The 20,289-nt window shown below is 44.0% G+C and overlaps 1 protein-coding gene across 3 annotated transcripts in view; it reads left to right on the top strand.

Annotated features, from left to right (window-relative positions):
- Window positions 1–20,289, top strand: part of Myrfl (myelin regulatory factor like) — a 123,779-nt gene that overhangs the window by 96,214 nt on the left and 7,276 nt on the right. For 2 of the 3 annotated variants that reach the window (XM_076920276.1, XM_076920278.1), the window contains 7 exons: window positions 1,051–1,217; window positions 1,856–1,919; window positions 6,194–6,279; window positions 6,975–7,049; window positions 7,375–7,427; window positions 7,519–7,701; window positions 19,589–19,651. In XM_076920276.1, the coding sequence (XP_076776391.1) occupies window positions 1,051–1,217; window positions 1,856–1,919; window positions 6,194–6,279; window positions 6,975–7,049; window positions 7,375–7,427; window positions 7,519–7,701; window positions 19,589–19,651 (691 nt within the window). The remainder of the gene's footprint in view (window positions 1–1,050; window positions 1,218–1,855; window positions 1,920–6,193; window positions 6,280–6,974; window positions 7,050–7,374; window positions 7,428–7,518; window positions 7,702–19,588; window positions 19,652–20,289) is intronic. The other variant, XM_076920277.1, reaches the window with a different exon arrangement.

The raw sequence follows: 20,289 nt of genomic DNA, 5'->3' as shown, positions 1-20,289 counted from the left end.
TCATTGAACAAAAGGGATTAAGTGTGTTTTAAACATTCTGTTTGAGAGTTGGATTACAATTTGAATTACACAAATCACTCCGGAGATGTTAAAGAAGAAATGATATCTCAAGAATTATTGTCACGGGCTGGAGAGATGGCTCAGCAGTTAAGAGCACGATTGCTCTTCCAGAGGTCCTGAGTTCAATTCCCAGCAACCACATGGTGGCTCACAAGTATCTGTAACGGGATCTTATGCCCTCTTCTGGTGTGTCTGAAGATAGCTACAGCATATATATATATATATATATATATATATATATATATGAATTATTGTCACACTTATAACTAAAAAAGCTGAAATCTCAAGCTCAAGAACTCATCACATTTTTGCCTGGTAACAGAACTCAGTGAAAAGCCAGGGTTTTTAGAGTAATATTGTTGTTTTTATTTTATTTCTCAATTTTATTTTGGAGATATGGTCTCTCCATATAGCACAGGCTGGGGATGGAACTCACTGGACAGACCCGATTAGCTGGAACTCATGATTGTCCTCCTGCCTCAGCCTTCTGGATGTTGGAATTACAGATGTGTGCCACGACACCTGGCGAAGCCTCCTTCAGGGCCTGAACGACTCGGTGCACATTTTAGCAGGGAGAGCTGCAGTCACTTTATAAGGGAATTTAGCAATGAACACACAAATCAGCCCATGGAAACCTGTTCCCCTTTCTTTTTTTATGGGTTTTAAACATAGCACAATGGTCTTTCTTAGAGGGTATGTCTTTGGACTTCAGACTTGACAGTGTCCTTCAGTTCAGTTTCCTTACTTCGGTTTCAAAGACATATTTTTATTTTATTGCAAACTGATCAGAAGCCATTTTACAGCCCAGTTGGCAGTTTGGGTAGTCTATTCTGAGTTTTGAACCACTTCAGATTTCTCCAGCGTGAACTTGGTATCGCGGGTATACAGCTGTTTAAGGTGGCGTCTTCTGCCTTTGGATAGCGCACAGACAGTTTCCTGGTGGCCTCAAACGCTACAGCTCTCCGCAGCTTGTATTGTGTTCCTTTCCAGGACCAGATCTTCATGGAGAATGTGGGGGCTGTGAAGCAGCTCTGCAAACTCACCAACAATCTGGAAGAAAGAATAGAGGAGTTGGAAATATGGAACAAAAAGCTGGCCAGGCTAAAACGCCTCAGTAGCAGCTGGAAGTCCTCGGTCAGCGAAGCCAGTTCAGTCAGGTACGTATGTTCAGGACTTTGGGGAAGGCAAAGAGGGGGTTCCTTCGTCCCATGCGAGACAACACTGCCTGGCCTTGTGGACAGAGCAACGGTTATCTTGGAATATTTCAGGCTGCCATCCCCAGCCTCCTGATGCCTCTGTTACTTTTTCTGTTGGTGCTTTTAAAGCAAAACATGAGGACTCCATTTACGAGCCTCAACCACTAGAGAAGTGCAAAGTGTTAGCGAAAGGATGTTTGCCCCTTCAAGAAGAAGAGGTGGTGGTCATCTCTAAATTCGAAACGGAAAAATCATGTTTGATTTTCGGGGGTGGAGGTTGGGGAAGATGTTTTATTGTTTGTTCTTAGTACTTAAGGAATTAAATGCCATTTCCTGGGCTGTAGTTCTTTAAAAAAAAAAAAAAAAAAAAAAAAAAGGAAAAATAATGTTAATGCAATCATTAATGTTTACTACTCGCCCACACATACACACAAAAGAACTCCAATCGCTGTGGGTTTTCTTTTTTTTTTTCAAGTTATCACTGTCTTACAAAAAGAAAGTCGCACTGCTGGGTTGTGACAGTCTGGTCCTTTGTTACATACCTCCAAGAGAGGGTTTTGAATAGTAATCATTTCTCTCTCTCTCTCTCTCTTTTAAAGCAAATTTAGCAGAGCTGTTAGCACATCTTCAGCAAGAAGGACAGGTTCCAAAAAGCCCACCAAGGTAAAGAGACTAAAATGTAAATGGAGAAGGTATTCTCTATACAAAACACTGAAATATAAATGGAAGTCTGAGCGAGCCTCCTGGGGTAGATCTGTCTCTCCGCAACTTGGGGGATGGGGCATGGTGGATCGGTGGAAGGTGGAAGCAGAAAGATGGAGAGAGCAAAGCCTGCCTTTTATTAGATGCTGGGGTATCAAATGAGTTCAGGAAGAGCCTGGGCAACTTTGTAAGAGCCCTGTCTCAAAATCAAAACACTGTGGGGGTAGCTTGAGGTACAGCTTGCCTTACACAGGAGTGGCCCTGTTTTCCATCCATAGTAACAAGTAACGTACATACACACAAATGCATACACGCAAACACAAATACACATTCACACACAGGCACACACACATAGCACACAGGTACACACACGCAAACATACAAATAAACACACATTCACACACACACACACACACACACACACACACGCACACACACACACACAGGTTTTAGAGGAATTGATCAGCACCTCCTCCTTGGTCTGTTTCCCTTCTTTGCATCCTTTGGCTGGTGTGTTAATGACTATTGCCTGTTTTTTAAATAGCAAAAGCCTAAAGAAGAAGAGTCCAGGACCACTTCAGCAACAATCTACCAGTTATTGTTTACATGAACCCCCTCTAGGGAACCCCATCTCTTAGGGAACCCCATCCAACAACCTTTACATGGAACATCAATATATACACATAGGCATCTTTCTACTTGTGTATGTATTTATGTATGTATGTATGTATGTATGTATGCATGCATACGTGTATTGCCGTAAGACATTTATTCCTGGGGAGACGTGAACAAATACATACTCACCTCAGATAAGGAACCAATGACAGACCAAAATATGGATACTACAAAAGTCCAACTTGGTGAGCCAATGCGTTTTATCAGGGTTACTTATAAGAGTATGAGTGAGGAGTTAGTTACAGCAGCAGAAATGTCTCAAAGACAGCTGCATCAGCAAAGCCCACCCCAGCACGGGTGACAGCTCCCAGAGCTGGGGACCTGGAGCACACTGCACACCTGCAGTCGCCTCGGTGGTTGGACAATGTCCTATCCAGGCAGCTCTGTTATTCTGAGCCTTTTCCAGGCAGCTCCAATGATCTTTTGTTCATCTGCTTTGCTCAGGAGCCTGGGCTGGTCTGGGTTGTCTTTTGCAGCTTGTGTTGTTTGTGCCACTCAGAGGTTATTACTGATTGTATATTCAGGATGGGGGGGGGGGACCTAAAGAATCTGGTCAGTTTTGATGACTTCCTGAAGATATTTTGAAGTTTTATTTCCTATCTTAGGGAGTTTTCTCTGTAGGACAAAATGTTTCAGCACCAGAGGAAAATGCATGCTCTCTCTCTCTCTCTCTCTCTCTCTCTCTCTCTCTCTCTCCTGATTCTGTCTGTCTGTCTCTGTCTCTCTCACACACACACACGCACACATACACGCACACGCACATATACACATGTGCACATACGTGCTCATGTATTCATTGATAATCCATAAAGACATTTTGCATAATTTTGCATAATACCTCTAGTTCCTTCTTTTTTTTCATGCAGAACAAGTAGGTGACAGAGTACAGTGTGTAAAACCGCAGGCTACAAAGCTGGAAAGTTTGAACTTAAACTCTGGGTTCATGACTTTTTAGCTATATATCATATATCTCTGGTGAGGAGCTTGGCCTTCCTACACCTTCTTCTGTCTCCAAGTATGGGTTGGATGGTCATCTTCCTCCAAGCATTGCTGAGTGATTGTGGAGACATTAGTGTACATGAACACTCAGAATGCCTGGGCACAGCAAACGCTGGGTACACACTCGTGATTGTTTTTTTGTTTTGTTTTTTTTTAACTTTATTAAAGTTCTGCCTGCATTTATGCCTGCAGGCCAGAAGAGGGCACCAGATCTCATTATAGATGCTTGTGAGCCACCATGTGGTTGCTGGGAATTGAACCCAGGATCTCTGGAAGAGCAGCAAGTGCTCTTAACCTCTGAGCCATCTCTCCAGCTCACACTCATGATTGTTAATGTTTCGAACCCGCCATCATTGTGGCTCTCATTGGTGTGTAGCAGAAATGGCCCATGGAGCGTGATAAAGCACAAGTAATGATGCTCTGGTCACCCCTGTGCTGCCCCGGTAGCGCTCTCTGTTTCTGTTGCCTGGCACCAGATGAGCTTTGCTTCTAGAGGGTTCCTTGAGTCACTGGGGGAAATACATACGTGTGAGTCCCCTAGGCTGAGTGGTGAGCGCTCATGATCACCATGCTACTGGGCACAGCTAGTGGACGTCTAGGTGCTAAGAAGCGTGGGTAGGGACGCCCAGCTCTCTGTGCTGGCCAAGGTACATTCTGGAGGAAGTTGGGGTCATCCCCGTGTAGTGCTGATGCAATCAATAGGGCCGCCCTTACTTCTCTCTACCTCTCTGTGTCCCAAAGGCAGGCAGCTGGTATCTACAGTGGCAGAAGCCCTCACAGTTCAAGTCAGAATTCAGAATAAGGCAAAGAGAGGTGGGAAGGGAACGCGAAACTGATACAGACGTCTCACTCCCAAATAAAACCCGTTGAGACAGAACTTGCCAGGGCACTTAGATATTTGAGGGGTTCTACAATAATCCTTAGGCATACCCAAACTGGAGAATTGTGACATTGTTAAGTGGATCCTCCTAATAACTCAAGAAGCACTCGGGTAGTATTTATTTTCCTGTGTGAGTGGTGAGGATGATGGGAATCAATGACACGTGGATCTGTACAGGACTTGACTCTCAGTCATTTCCCAGTGTGTGGCCAAAGGACCATGAGCAAAATCAAGGAGATGTCGAAGAATCCAGCAGTGTGATGAGGAAAGAATAATATTATTAATTCCAATCAACCCCACAAACTCCATCGAGCCCTCCCTCTGTAAGATTATCACTCAGGCATCCTCAGAACACTCCCTGCGAGGGTATCGGAAGGGTGCAGGTCATGGATTGTGTGACTTGTAGACTTGCTCCCAGTGGCATCATGGGAGAAGACTTTGTTCTGACAGTCCCCAGGCTTGTGGGCTTGTTAAAAGGTGTGATTAAATACCTCCTTTTTATATTGGAGAACATGTTTCTTAACCAGATAACAAGTCCAAGAAGTAACTAAAGATCATTTTAAAGCTGTTTCTTACTTGTTCCCATTCCGGTAGACCCTTTGGTCAAAGTCACGATTGTTAGCATTTCGTCTAAGCTCCGCCCCACAGTTACCTGGCAACAGCCAGTTGTGCCTGACTCACTGTAAAAGGGGCTGCTTGCCCCCTCCTCACTTTCTTGGTCTCTTGCCTTCTTTCTCTTCTGTCCCCTCACCCTTTTCCCCCTCTCTCCCCATTCCCATCCCCCCTCTCTCTCCAATTATGGCCGGCCTCTATTCTCTCTCTCTCTCTCTCTCTCTCTCTCTCTCTCTCTCTCTCTCTCTACCTTTCTATGCCTCTACTTCCCCCCATAAATAAACTCTATTCTATACTATACCATCCTGTAGCTGGTCCCTCAGGGGGAAGGGATACCTTAGCACGGGCCCCGTGGAGGCACCCCCTTCCTTCACACCTGATGATACCTCCACCAAACATATTCCTTCTCTCCTTATCTTTTTATAAAACACAACAATGCTTCTACTCTGCATTGTGAGAAGGAAGGAAACACAGCATTTGCCGTTACTTCTTGTCTGGTCCCCATGTGCCAGCTTTTATGGCACTATGTATCTGCCCTAACGTGTATTTCATTACCTTCCTAGAGACAGTACTTACTGATTATTATATCCTCTGTGGTTGCACATAGCAGCAGTCAGTAAATATTCATTGAATGGATGGAAAAATAAACATGGCCCGGACCCAGAGCTGTTCTCATTCATAGGTCGGGTGGGGGATGAGACCTTCATGCACTGTAAGGTGGGCTTGGTAGGATTCTTTCATACGGCTTCCTCGACATTCTCCTGTGGGGATTTATTTCTTCATATCTGGAGGAACTTGGATCTCGCCAAGTCTATTAGGAGGCTGGTTTCTGGCCTTCTTTCATAAAAATCAAGATTGTCTGGCAGATTCTAGGGAAAGGACAGGCAGGCCGCTATAGCCTGCAGCACGGAGCAAAGGGAGCCTCTGAACGAGATAGTCCTGTTCAGAGAGGCAAGAACAGAGGAGCAGGTGTAAACTGAGGCAAGTAAGAAGCAGAGACTCCTGCTGCTCAGGGCTTCGGCCCCACAGCTGCTGTGCTGATCTGTCCCTGTTCATTGTCCGCCCACAGGTCGCTTTCTCAGGAAGGAGACAGTCGTGTCCTAACTGGGTCTTCCAGACATTGGTTATAGCTCTGATCGCTGTGATGACATTTTGGTAAGGCAAACTTCAATGTTACACTATGGAACTCTTTCTTTCTTCCTTGTCTTTCTGACCTTCTCTTTGCTTTGAAGTCAAGGAGGTTTTTGAAAAATCAGGCACAAACCTTTGATAGCTTAAAGATGAGGCAGCCCTTTTGAAATTTATAGCTTGAAGAAAACATTACCGATTTATGTGCTTTGATGTGAGATGATGATTTTATTTTTTTTTTCCAATTGTGGTTTAGCGGACGTGTGTGTGTGTGTGTGTGTGTGTGTGTGTGTGTGTGTGTGTGATATTTGTCTTATCCTTGCATGTAGCTTTCTCAAGTTCATTTTCCTTTCTATCTACCTGGGAGAGAGTGTGAGGATGAAATCTGGTCCAGTCAGTGCCGCCTGGCCACTGGCACCCCTCAGCACATTTTGCCTTCTTCACTGAAAGCCTTGTATTGAAGAGACACCAGGAACCGTAGGGATGAACTGATTCCATGAAACCAAAGCCCAGACTAAGACCCCAGGGTTCTTTTCTCTGTCCCAGGCAGAAAAACCTAACTGGGCTGTTTCCATGGTGTTTCTGCCAGCTACAGCTGCCTCTCTCCCCTCTTCTTGTTATGTGTGGCCTCTGAGAATATCCTGGGCCAGCTGGCATCTTGACTGAGATATTTGTGGAAATAGATCTACAGTATAATGTTTCTCCCCCCCCCCCTTTAACAGTGCCTTGACAATAGTAGCCCTTTACATACTTAGCCTAAAGGATCAAGACCGGCGCTCCCCAAATCTCCCTCCAAGGTAAGAGTTCAGATCTTGTATTCTTTTGAGAGAAGGACAAAAATAAATAAATAAATAAATAAATAAATAAATAAATAAAAAATAAATAAATAAAAATTTATTCCTCTATATGTGTATGTGGGTGCCTGAGGAAGCCAGAAGAGGGCATTGGATTCCCTAGAATTGGAGTTTCAAGCTGACTGAATTCCCTAATGTGAGGGCTGGGAACTGAACCTGGGTCTTGTGCAAGAACAGCAAATGCTCCTAACCTCTGAGCCATCACTCGCAGCCCTGAGAGAAGGCCTCTTGAAGGCCCCTTTCACTAACCATTTTTATACTCTTCCAGCAATATTACAAGCTCTCCAGAGCCAGCTCTACCATCCACAGCTCTCACCTCAGGTACAGTCTTCCTGTTCCTAAGGATAAACCCAACCCATTCTCCCTCCCTGTGCCACTGCTTCCCGTGACCCACCCACTCAACGCCTTGCAGCTCCCCACACAACCCTGGCGACCGCACAGACCTCGCCGCAAGTGCCCGAAATCACTTTCTGTGAGATCCTGCCGTGTCAGGAAACTTACTGCTGCCCTGTGTGGGGAACAAGAATGTTATTTTCAAGTTCTGCACAAAGACGACTGGAGGCAGAGAGAGAAATCCATCAGAGACAATGGGCAGGTAAATGCTGTTCAAAGAGAAACGACCAGGCCTCTGAACTTGAGGCTTTCCCCTTGTTGGTATTTTACCTGGATGGTTTGTGAATGGATCTAGGCAGTGGCTCTACTCTTCTGCTTGGCACAGCAAAATCTTTAAAAACATAGGCACATGTACTGCCAACCATCTGAATAGTGAGTTCCTTCCCCAGGGAGGGAAATGTTGATTAATTATTTGTAATCAGAAAACTTTCATTTGTCCACCAACAGAGATGGTGAGGTAATCATGTACACATGGATTGGGTTTTGTTTGTTTGTCTGTTTGTTCATTTGCATGTGTGTGTGTGTGTGTGTGTGTGGTTTAGAACTTAAATGATGTAATGTCTGGACTTTCTGCCTAAACTAATTTGGGAAAAATACAAGAAATGTTGAGAAAGGAAGGAGGGAGAGAGGGAAAGAATGAGGGAGGGGAGGAAGGAAGGAGGGAAGGAGGGAAGGAGGGAAGGAGGGAAGGAGGGAAGGAGGGAAGGAGGGAAGGAGGGAAGGAGGGAAGGAGGGAAGGAACTTTGGAAACCCTAACTTGACAGTAAACTTTGAGTCAGTGAAAACCACCAGCTTGGCATTTCATTTTTAGAAGCATGTATTTATTTATTTATTTATTTATTTATTTGTTTATTTATTTTAATCTCCGAGTACACCACTATTGGTTTTGTTCATTTATTTGGTTTTGTGTATGTGGTACATGCATAAATGCATGCGAGTGTGTGTGGTCCTGTGTAGATGCATGGAGGTGATCTTATTTTTTTTGATAGTGTCTCTCACTGAACAAAGAGCTCACTGATTGGCTAGTTTGGTTGGCAGGCAAGCTCTGGGAATCTGCCTTTGTACACCCCACGTACATTTCCCCTGACCCCACTCTTCCCCAGTACCAGGGCATGCTGCTGTGCCTGGCTTTTTACATGGGTGCTGGAGATCTGAACTCTGGTCCTCCTGCTTGTAGACAGTCGCTATAGCAACTGAACTACCTCACTAGGATCTTTTTTCTTTCTTTCCTTTAAGTTAAAAAAGTTTTTAGAAATCAGGTAATGGGCTCCAACTGAAAGTATCTCTGCGAGATCAAATGCATTTCTTCCAAATGGATTCTAGTTTATTGTTTTAGAAATCTCATTCTGGATAGCATCAGTGATAACGGCTGTGTCAGCAGTATGTAGTAGTGTGGTTTCCCTAGGATGCTGCTGAAGCAACAGCTCTCAAATGATGGGGATGTCAGATGGTTGATCATTTACTTCTGATTGGACATCAAATGTGGATGGAGACAGGGCTCTGGCTCTCCATGTTCAGGTCCCAGCTGGTGGTGATTCTGTGTACCAGTATTTCCATAATGACTGTAGTCATGGCAAGGGAACAGATCACATCGTCCGCTGCCTCCTAAAGCTCCCATCTCAATGGGACATATGTCACTTTAATTACACTCTTTGGCCAAAGCAAATCGTATAGCTCATTTCTGGCTCAAAATGGTTGGCGGGAGTATAAACCTATCTGTGCCTCAAAGAAGTCACTAACTAAGAGTACTGTTTGTAAGCAGTTTGGTGTACAGAGTGTGGCCAGTCGGCAGAGCCTTGGGGTGATCATGGAACCTCCTTCCTTTTGGATATTATTTCCTATCCTAACCATGGATTGACACGCTTACAAATCAGATCACCATGTATCGTGAGGTATTACTCCGTACATGATGCTGTAATAGTTGCGACCTGAACAAGTCATTTACTTCTCACAGGACTAGCGTTAGGCCCTGAAGATACCCTCATTTTTTTCCCCAGTGTGGAAGCTGAGGCACAAAGTGTTCCCCTCCATCTCTGAGACTGTGGGTTTTTTTTTTTTTTTCTTCATAAAAACAATGTTGGATTGGATTTGGGAATGGTTGTATCGTTCCAAAGTGGATATGAAGCTTCAGTCTGAAGAAAGGATTTTTCTGACATTTTGTTTTCAATGTATCATTTTCTATTTCTTGTTGTGTGTGTCTGTGTTGTATGTGTATATCTGCATGTCTGAGTGTGGTGATATGTATACCTTGGCCCACATGGCAAAAGACATCAACCTGGGGTGTCAATTCTTGCTTTCCACCTTGGGATGGGGGTCTCTTGCTGGTTGCTGCTACGTATGCCAGGCTGTGAGGTCTGTAAACTTCCGGGGATTCTCTTGTCTCCATCTCCTGTGTCACTGTACGAGTGCTGGGATTGCAGCCATGTGCTCCAGCCTTAGATGGGTGATGGAGACTCAAATTCAGGTTGTCACACTTGTCCAGGGAGCATTTTTACATCCGCTAAGCCATCGATCTCACCAGATCCCTCCCAGCACTGAGGCTGGAGAGATGGCTTAGTGTTACTGCTCTCAAAGAAGACCCAAGTTTGATCTCCAGAATCCACATCAGGTAGACCACAACCACCTGTACCTCCAGTTTCAGGGGATCTGAAGTTCTCTGGCCTCCGCAGCCACCGCCATGAGGTGCACTTAAAATCATACAGGGACAAATGTGCACCTAAGTAAAAATAAATCTAAAAAGAAAAATAAAAGAGGAGAAAAGAGAGAGAGGGAGAGAGAGAGAGAGAGAGAGAGAGAGAGAGAGAGAGAGAGAGAGAAGAAGAAGAAGAAGAAGAAGAAGAAGAAGAAGAAGAAGAAGAAGAAGAAGAAGAAGAAGAAGAAGAAGGGAAGGAAGGAAGGAAGGAAGGAAGGAAGGAAGGAAGGAAGGAAGGAAGAAAGAAAGAAAGAAACTAATACCATCACAAAACCCTAAAACCTTCATCTCTTGCGAAAGGAAGTGGTAGCTTGTGGTTGGCCTTGTCTGTCCTCACTGGGGACACTTGATGGACTTCTTTGACAGGTGTTCCCAGCATGGACCATCCCACCTATACAAGATGTATCAATAATAATGAGTTCTAAAGAGGGGAGGTCAGAGCTCTGCTCTTCATTCTCCGGGCTCTGTTGGCTCAGTAACAACCAGTTCTCCGTATAAGAGAATACTAGAAAGATCAGCTCGGCGCCAGCTGCAGGAGTCAGAAGTCCCTCATGTCCACGGCAGTGAGTGTCTGCTCCTCCTGTATTTCTATATCTGTGGGAACTAGAGAAAGATCTGCTACCAAGTACCTGGACATGTCATCGATTGTCAGAGAGCAGCCAGGCTAGTGACATCCTACCTTTTTGATTCTGGGAATCCACAGTTAACATACTTCCATAATGAATTTATTGTGAGAAGCATAAAGAGTGGGTGTAACTATTAATCCACTTGGGCTTCTAAGTGAAATTTTTTTAAAAAATTAATCCAATTATTTAAAAAATACTAGATACCCATAGGAAGACACTTCCTCCCAAGCCCATGGGCAGCACCATAGACCTGTTCATGCCATTTCTCAGCGTTTCAGAGTTTTACATTGGAAGAGCCCCATTTGCTAACTGGATCACTGGTCAAGTTAGAATTGGAATCTAGGGCCCTATTTTCATGACCATGGTTCCTCCAAGTCTGACATCTGCTTTCATTTATTTGGACATAGAGTGTTTGCACACATGAGCCCACCTCTAAAAGATACAGACAGTAACCCTTCAGAGCATCTAGAAAGCTCTCCCATGACCCCCTCCCCCCACCCTGTCCTCATAAAGCCAACCATTAGCCACCAGGATGTTCCCTGATGGGAGGATCTTTTCCAGCATGGAGGAAGGGGATTCCTTTCTTGTGGATGTAACCCCCACCCCAATCTAGAACAGTGGTCCTCAAACCTGTGGGTAGCAACCCTGAATCCCTTCACAGGGGTCACCTAAGACCATCAGAAAACATAGATGTTTACATTATGACTCATACTGGTAGCAAAATTACAGTTATGGACTAGCAAAAAAAAAAAAAAAAAAAAAAAAAAAAAAAAACCCTTTTATGGTTGGGGTCACCCCATCACCCCAGCATGAGGAACTGTATTAAGGGGTTACAGCATTAGGAAGGTTGGTGACCTCTGCTTTAGGATGGTGTACAGCCTCAGGGGTCCTAACACAGAAGAAGAGCATGTTGGGTAACTTTTCTTTGCAACCAGGTGTTTCTGAGACATGAAGAACAGGTAAAAATTAAGGAATAAAAATTCTTTTTAAAAATTCAAGGAATTAAAATTTAATAACATGGAAGAGCTGTCAGTGGGGGTGCAGAGTAATTTCTGGCAATTTATTCAGCCCCCCAAGACACTCATGAGACTCCTCCCTGAGGAGTCAGATCCCTAGCAAGGGAAGTGAAGGGAAATCTGCATGGTTATGGCATGCTAAGCTCAAGTCCTAAGTTTTCTTTTAGGTCTAAATTAATGCCTAGGTCTTTGTGAAGTGTCTTTCAGAAAAGTCGTCCACCCACTGCCCACTGTTTGTTTCCCTGCTCCAAAAAAAAACAAAAAACAAAAAACAAAAACAAAAAAAAACAAAAAAAAAACAAAAAAAAACAACAACAAACGTTTGAGGAAAAATAGATCAGGGAGTGGAAGTATTTTGGAACCCATAAAGATTTAAGTAGCTTAGGCATCTCTGGAGTTCTACGGATTGTAACAAGCTGGTGAACCTAAAAACTGGGAGCGGGGAGGAGAGGAGAGGAGAGAAAAGGAGGAGGGAGAGAGAGAGAAAGAGAGACAGAGAGAGAGAGAGAGAGAGACAGACAGACAGACAGACAGACAGAGAAGTAAAATATCATTTGGAATTCATCCTTTCTTTGTTTTAAATGTAAGAACTTTTATGAGAATAAATGCCCCAAAGAAAATGGTCCCCTGTGCTAAAAGCCTCAGTCATGATGGGCAGGGTGCGTCGACCTCTTGGTATAGGCTAGTTTTGATCATGGGGCGAGAAGGGTATCCCAGACACTGCTGGAGTTCAGCCTTCTGCAGTCTCACTACCCACCTTCCACCACGGCACAATCTGCTTCGGCTGTATAACAGTTTCAACCTCCCCGCTCTGGTTTTTAATTTAGTTGGTTGGGAGGTTTCCTCTACCAGTTGTGAAATACACCCTAAGCTTTTTAATGAAAATCACTTGCTCTGTACAGCAAGCTTATCCTGTAAGTTGCTGGAAGGTATTTACAGAATGAGGGATTTGCTCGTTTGACTCAGCGGGACTTATGGGTTTCTAATATCCAGCTTTTCAGAATTGAAAAGTCTTGCTTCATAGACGTGACGAGCTAGGGGCACTTTGTAGAGAATTTAAAATTTATTTTCTGCCTTTGAAAAAATATTTTCATAATTTTAATCTATAAGGTTATCCTGTCTCAACCTTGCCTCAATTTTTTTTAGCTTCATTATTATCGTGTGAGAGTATATGGGTGTGCATGGTGTATGAGTGCACACGTACCATGTCCTTGGGTGCATGTTGAGGTGACAGGACAATGTTAGAGTCAGGTTTCTCTTTTCTCCTTTATGTGGGCTCTGGGGATAAAACGGTCAGGTCATCAGGCTTAGGTGGCAAGCGCTTTGACCAACTCAATCATCTTTCTGGCCTTCAACTTCACCTTCAAAAAATATTTATTGTTAAGTGTGTGTGTGTGTGTGTGTGTGTGTGTGTGTGTGTGTGTATGTTTGTATCTGGTCTGTGTTTGAATCTGTGTCTGTGTCTGTGTCTGGTCTGTGTCTGTGTCTGGTCTGTGTCTGTGTCTATGTCTGGTCTGTGTTTGTGTCTGTGTATGGTCTGTGTCTGTGTCTAGTCTGTGGTCTGTGTCTGTGTCTGTGTCTGTGTCTGTGTCTGTGTCTGTGTCTGTGTCTGTGTCTGTGTCTGTGTCTGTGTCTGTCTCTGTGTCTGTGTCTGTCTCTGTATCCTGTCTGTGTCTGTGTCTGTATCTGTGTCTGTATCTAGCCTGTGGTCTGTGTCTGTGTGTCTGGTCTGTGTCTGTGTCTGGTCTGTGTCTCTATCTCTGTCTAATCTGTGTCTGTGCCTTGTCTGTGTATGTGTTTGTGTCTAGTCTGTATCTGTGTCTCTGTCTCTGTCTAGTCAGTGTCTGTGTCTCTTTGTGTCTGTGTCTGGTCTGTGTCAGTGTCTCTGTCTAGTCTGTATCTGTGTCTCTGTGGTCTTTGTCTTTGTCTATGTCTCTGTCTAGTCTGTGTCTGTGTCTGTGTCTCTGTCTCTGTCTCTTTCTAGTCTATATCTGTGTCTCTGTGTCTCTGTGTCTGGTCTGTGTTTGTGTCTGCATCTGCATTTGTGTCTTGTCTGTGGTCTGTGTCTGGTCTGTGTCTGATCTGTGCCTGTGTCTGCATCTGGTCTGTGTCTGTGTCTCTGCATTTCAGAGTATACAGAAGTATATATGTGTACTCTGTATACATAAGTCCAAATGCCCATGGCAGCCACAAGAGGGCATTGGATCACTTGGAGCTGGAGTTACAGGTGGTTGTGGGCTGCCTGACAGATGCTGTGTCACTTGGATCCTCTGCAGGAGCCATGCAAGCTGTTAACTGCTGATCTCCAGGCTCGCTTTGAAATTATTGCTTTAAAAAATGCTTTATTGGGGCATGATAGCACATACCCAGAATCCCTACAGTTAGGAAGATAAGATCAGCAGTTCTGTAGGAGACCTTGTCTCAACACACACACACACACACACACACACACACACACACACACACACACACACACGAATAAGAACATGTCTCCCAAGGCAATTCATCGTATTTATGGGGTTCTCTTTGTTCAAGAACCTGTAAACACAGTTCTGTGGGATGGAGTCTCTAGTGCTCTTGCCAGAATCTACAGTGAGCTCCTTCTCTTACAAGCTCAGCAGGAAGCAGAACACAAGGCAGGGGACAAACAGACAGCACAGACAAGTTCCAGTGGGACAAACAGACAGCACAGACAAGTTCCAGTTTCTACTTCTCTTTAGGCCTCATTTGCCTGTGAACCTTCAGCCTTCTGTGGAAGCACTCTTAAGTGGTTGTATGAGTAGAAGACAAGCACCTCAAAGTTATTGTTGGAACAGCTTGCGTCTGAGAGATCTGGAAGCCCTGGGGAAAGCATATGTATTTATGTACAAAAGAAAATGAATATTCAGTTTTCTAGAAATTTCTCATATCTCAAGATCCAATAATGGAATGCATCATTTTGGGCTGTGTGCTCAGACACTTGTGTACAGCATCCTCACTCCTGTGTGCTCAGACACTTGTGTACAGCATCGTCACTTCTGTGTGCTGAGAGGGGGAAGAAACACAGCCTCTCAACTCTGTTCTCAGCATCCTCAAGTCCTAGTCTGGGGATTTCCCCTCTGAGTAAATGGAAGATAGTTACAGGTTAAACAACTGGCTTTTCTTCTTCATTTCCTTCCTCTTTCCCTTCTATTCTTCTGCAAATATTTGCAGAATACCATGGAGAGCCGGCACTGCCTGTCCAGTGAACCCCAAACATTGACACGTTCATTTTGAAGGTGTTCACAGTCGGGCAAGCAGTGTGCAAGCAAGGCCTTCCACCTAGTGTAAGAACAGCAGTAAATGAGAGAGAGTTCAAGAAAGATTGTCTCCAAGTTTTGGAGCCAACTGCTTCTGCTTCCTATCCTGAGACTGAATGTAGAAACTTGAATGTAGATATACATCTGAAAAGACAAAACAAAACAAAAATCAACTCTCTGTGGTGTTTTAAAAGAGGTCTCCAGTCTTAGACATTTGAATACTTTGTCCCCAGTTGGTGCTATTTGGGGAAGCTTAGTGAATCTGGTCCCTGTGGAAGGAGGTTGGGTGTGGTTCTTTTGGAGGATGCATGTCATTGCAGGTGGGCCTTGAGAGATCAAGGACTGCTATTTTGAGCTCACTGTCTCTGCTTTGTGCCTGGGGTTTAAGATGTGAGCTCTCAGACTGATGTTCCAGCCACCTGCTTGCCTGCCATCACTCTCCCCCTGCAAGATGGTTAGTTACCCCTCTGGATCCATGAGCCCAAATAAACAACCCATCCTTCTGTGAGTTGCCTTGGTCATATTTTTTTTTTTTTTTAATTACCATGAGAAAATACTCAAGAAAAGCAACTGACAAAGGAAACTCTTATTTTGACCTGTGTTTTTAGGGGAGTCAGCCTATGATCGAAAGGCCTCATTATTCTGGCCTAAGAATAATGGTCACCATGGCAGACAGAGATGTATTGAGGAGAGGCCGTTCACCTCTTAGCAGGGAGGAGATGAGAGATAAAGAGAGGGGGCTTGCTGTAGAATGCTTTCTCCTGCCTTTCTCCATCCCGGCTCCCAGTCTATTGAACGGTGCTGTCTACATTCAGGGCAGGGTTTTCCCTAGCAGGCATTGACCCACATAAGAGCCATCTTTAAAATGATGCGACTGACACACCCGCAAGTCACTATGCCAATCACCTAGGCTATGGTACGGCTTCTTTTTAACCCCGGATCCTTCTTGTCTGAGAAATTTCAAGTGACCCTAGGTATATGAACATATTAAATAGGCACAAACCCAAAACATTTACTGATAAATATATGTTTAAAGAAATTCATTTAAAATAATTCTTTGATGTTCATATCATACCGATAACAAATTATACATTTATTTTAAGAACATTAGGCAGCTCACAACCACCTTTAATTCCAGTTCTGGGGGATTTGTCACCTTCCTTTATCCATTTACATACGGAATAGCACATACGTACTCTCAGGCACATACACATAAAAATAAAAATAGAAAGAAAGATTTTTTTTAAAAAGTTAAATTTTGGTACTGAAGGACCCAGAGCACCTCCATTATTTTTGGAAGTAATCAACATTTTGATTTTCTCATCCCTGGGGCTGACCATGTCTCTGCATAGACACTTGACACAAAATTGCAGACTCATTCCTGGGGCTAACCATGTCTCTGCATAGACACTTGGTACATAATTGCAGACCTATGTTTAGGGACATTTTAGAAACTGTCAGAAATTCTTCCCTAATCCTGAGCCCAGGATTCATTTAATGACTTTTTTATGAAACTCAAGCCAGCAAGCCAAATAACAGTCTTTAGAATCTAAAATTCTAACAAAGTCCACCCAAAAGGCATACTAACCTATCTTCACTCTGAGAAACAATGGTAGAAAACTATTGAAAGCCTTTGTTTCCTTTTATGGAATGGAATGTTTCTTTAAGAGCAGAAAGCTTTGCCATTAAGTGAAAACATCACAGTGGACCGCAGTCTTGAGCGTGAGCTGAGGGGGCCAAGGCCACGTGAGTTGGCATTGGGTAGTGACAAAGCATCATGGGATGTTCAGAACCAAGGCTTCAGTGGGGGAGCATGACTGAACGCCATCAAGTGAGCCTAAAACACCCAGAATCCAGGGAGCGTGTGATTTTCAGTGAATGTTTGGTTGTTGGGCACTCAGAGCTCTTTTATTATTGCCAAACGTTTTTACAACTGTCACACCCATTTATGTGAGCCCCACGAAGTCACAGTTTAAGAAACTGTGGCTGATTCATTTCTCAATGGAACCGAGTTGACAGCCAAGGTTATCCGGCACACTACTAAGTGACTGGTCTCAACATCTAATTTTTAAAAGATTTATTTGGCTCTGGAGAATGCCTCAGAGGTTAAGAACACTTGTTGCCCTTCCTGAGGACCCAGGTTCGATTCCCAGCATCCAGATGTTGCCACGCAACCGTCTGGAACTCCTATTCCAGGGGATCCAATGCCCTCTTCTGACCTCTTCAGGCATGGTCATGCATATGGTGTACATACAGATGTGCAGGCAGAATGTCACACACATAAAGAATTTATTTAAAAAAAAAACGTAAATAATAAAAGAATTAAATTATTTGTTGTGTACAGACCTGAAACCTGAGCAGTTGCCTCTGTGTTTTGGAAATGCCATTTTCTACTGCAGGCAGTGTGATTCCCTTGGCTCTGTCCTCACCTCAGTGATCTGATTCCTGTCTTCAGCTGGCGGGGTTCCCCTCACCCCCCGCCCCCCGCCTACCCCGGTGCCTTACAGTTTAGAGTCAATTTTTTTCTCCATGAATCTTGTTTTATGTAACTCTGGGATGGCAGAATGATGGTATAGAGGATCAGGCAGTCTGGACTGCAAGCCCTTGTACTGTTCTTTATCCTTTGTACTCCTCTGCCTCAACCCTTACTCTCTGGTCCTTGTCCCCAGTATTCATCTGTCAAGAAGGGACAGCCATCCTACTGGGCTGTCATTGGGTGCTCAGAACAACATCCAATAGAAAATAATCAATGAGTAGTTGGTATAGTTATCATTATTATCCTCCACTGCAAATATATATCATATATTGGATATATATATATATATATATATATATATATATATATAGTATTTAATATATATTATGTACAGTATAGACATATCTATGTTATTTAATAACCAGGAAGGAGCACCCAGTCATTGTATACTTCTGCTCATCCTCGGGCACCTGCAGTGCTGTCTGTATGAAGGTTAATATTCATCATGTCTCTATGTAGTTTGTTTCTATTTCTTTTCCTTCATTTTCACTCTCTCTAACCATGCACCCTGAGCCATGCTACCTCATTTACTAGGCTCTATTATGTAGGAGAGGGGCCATGGAATGGGCAAGGTAGAAAAAGCCAACAGAAACCATGCACCCCTGACTCCATGCTCCAGTGATACGTGGACCGTATTCTCAATAGACTGTTCCCCGGCGGCGTATTGCCTTACCCTCCCTCTGAGTTTCCAGGATAGGTTAGAAATCCGATTCCAACATACATGTGGTTGCTTCATCCTCGTTCCTGGGTTCTGAGTGTCACTTTGTCACAGTTTTTATTTTCACCTGGAAATAAAGGAAATCTGATCCATAGTAGCCACATAGAAGCCAGGCTTGGGCTGGGCACAGCTGTCGCCTTCGGGGCTTGTTCTCACCCAAGTAAAATTGGCATCAAAACACATGACCAGGAAGAGAGATGACAACTCACTGAAAGGACACTTAGGCCTGTCCCCGGAGTTATGAGTCCTCTGTCACTGGATCTATTCACACACCCACACCCTCTAATGACATGTGTCCATTGTTTAAATGTTGCATAAACCATGCCAAGGGTGACCCTGAGGGACATGGGTCTAACAGCTTTGGTTAGCAACATTTTTGATTCAGGATCTAGATGAGAAATGAAACTACCACTCGCTTCTCATTAATCAGAGAACAATGCTTCTCTGATACGACCCAGGCTGTCTCAGGAGCTATAGGGGATAATAAGAATATAAGCAAATTCAAAGTTAAGGGATAGCCCAGAGGAACTAGGCCTTGCACATGGCGGCTGATTTGTATCACTGACTGAAGATCACATGCTTCGGCACTGCGTGGGGGCAGCTATGAGCTCTGGGGACATCTGGGGTGATGATGTGGTCTGCTCAGGCTGCCATGACACAACACCATAGACTGGGTGGTATAAACAACAGACATTTGGGGTTGGGGGTTGACAGTTTTGGAGGCTAGAGGTCCAAGATCTTGGTGTCAACCAATCTGGCTTCTTTGGAGGTCTTCTCTTTGCCTGCAGAAGGCCATCTTCTTGCTAGGTCCACAAATGGTATTTTCTTTGCATGTGTGTACATGCACAAAGCCAGCCCTGGTGTCTCCCTGTAATCTCCTGCTCTGATAAGGACAGCTGTCAGATTGGACTAGAACTCGTCCAAACTGCCTTGCATCCTCTCAATCCCCTCTTTAAAGGCCGTATCTCCACATAGAGAGGCATTCTGAGGAGGAAAATGTTGGGGTTTCGACATGTGTTGGGGTACGTGTGACTTTCCCATAACAAACAACTTCTTGGGTGAGGGCAAGAGTAAACTAGATAGAAAAGAGATGGGATAGGTGTGGGTAAGTGTTAGAGGGGGAGAGGGAAAGGGTGGGGATGCATTCAGCTCTCACTCAGCTCAGTCAGCTCCCTATCGTCCTGAAGGAGGCTTCCTGACTGACAGATGTTTTTACTCTTCAGAAGACAAAAGCAAATCCTTCCTGACAAGAAATGCGCTTATCAGCCCAGTCTGGGAGAGTGATTGTAAGTTGACATTTAAGTGACATTCTTTTGCCCTCTGAGACTAGGCAGCATCACAGTCTTAGTGTTAGTGGGGTGAGAAACAGGAACAATGTGACAACCATCCTACCTGTCACTCCCACCAACACCACACAGGCAGGCAGACAGACACATACACACAGATACACAAACACACACTCATAGACAGACACAAACAGAGACACACACCCATAGACAGACACACAGACACACATACAGGCATACTTACAGAAACATACAGACACACATAGACACATTTTTGGACTTACACTGATACAGACACATATACAGACACATATACAGACACACATACACATGTAGACACATATACAGATACACATATAGACACACACACACACACATGCACATACACAGGCACACATATAAGCACACACACAGACACATACACATACATGGACATACACAGACCACAGACAAACACATACAGACACACATAGACACATACACGGACCTACACAAATGCACAGACAGATGCACATGGATACACAAATGCACAGATTCAGACATACATATAGACACACAGATAAACACATACAAATATACACAGACACACACATGGACACACACATACAGACACACACAGATAGACACAGACACATACA

Source organism: Arvicanthis niloticus, chromosome 22, assembly GCF_011762505.2.
Source record: "Arvicanthis niloticus isolate mArvNil1 chromosome 22, mArvNil1.pat.X, whole genome shotgun sequence".
NCBI classification, from domain to species: Eukaryota; Metazoa; Chordata; class Mammalia; order Rodentia; family Muridae; genus Arvicanthis; species Arvicanthis niloticus.
Note: the sequence above shows the minus strand (reverse complement) of the source record. Positions and strands in the feature narration are given on the sequence as shown.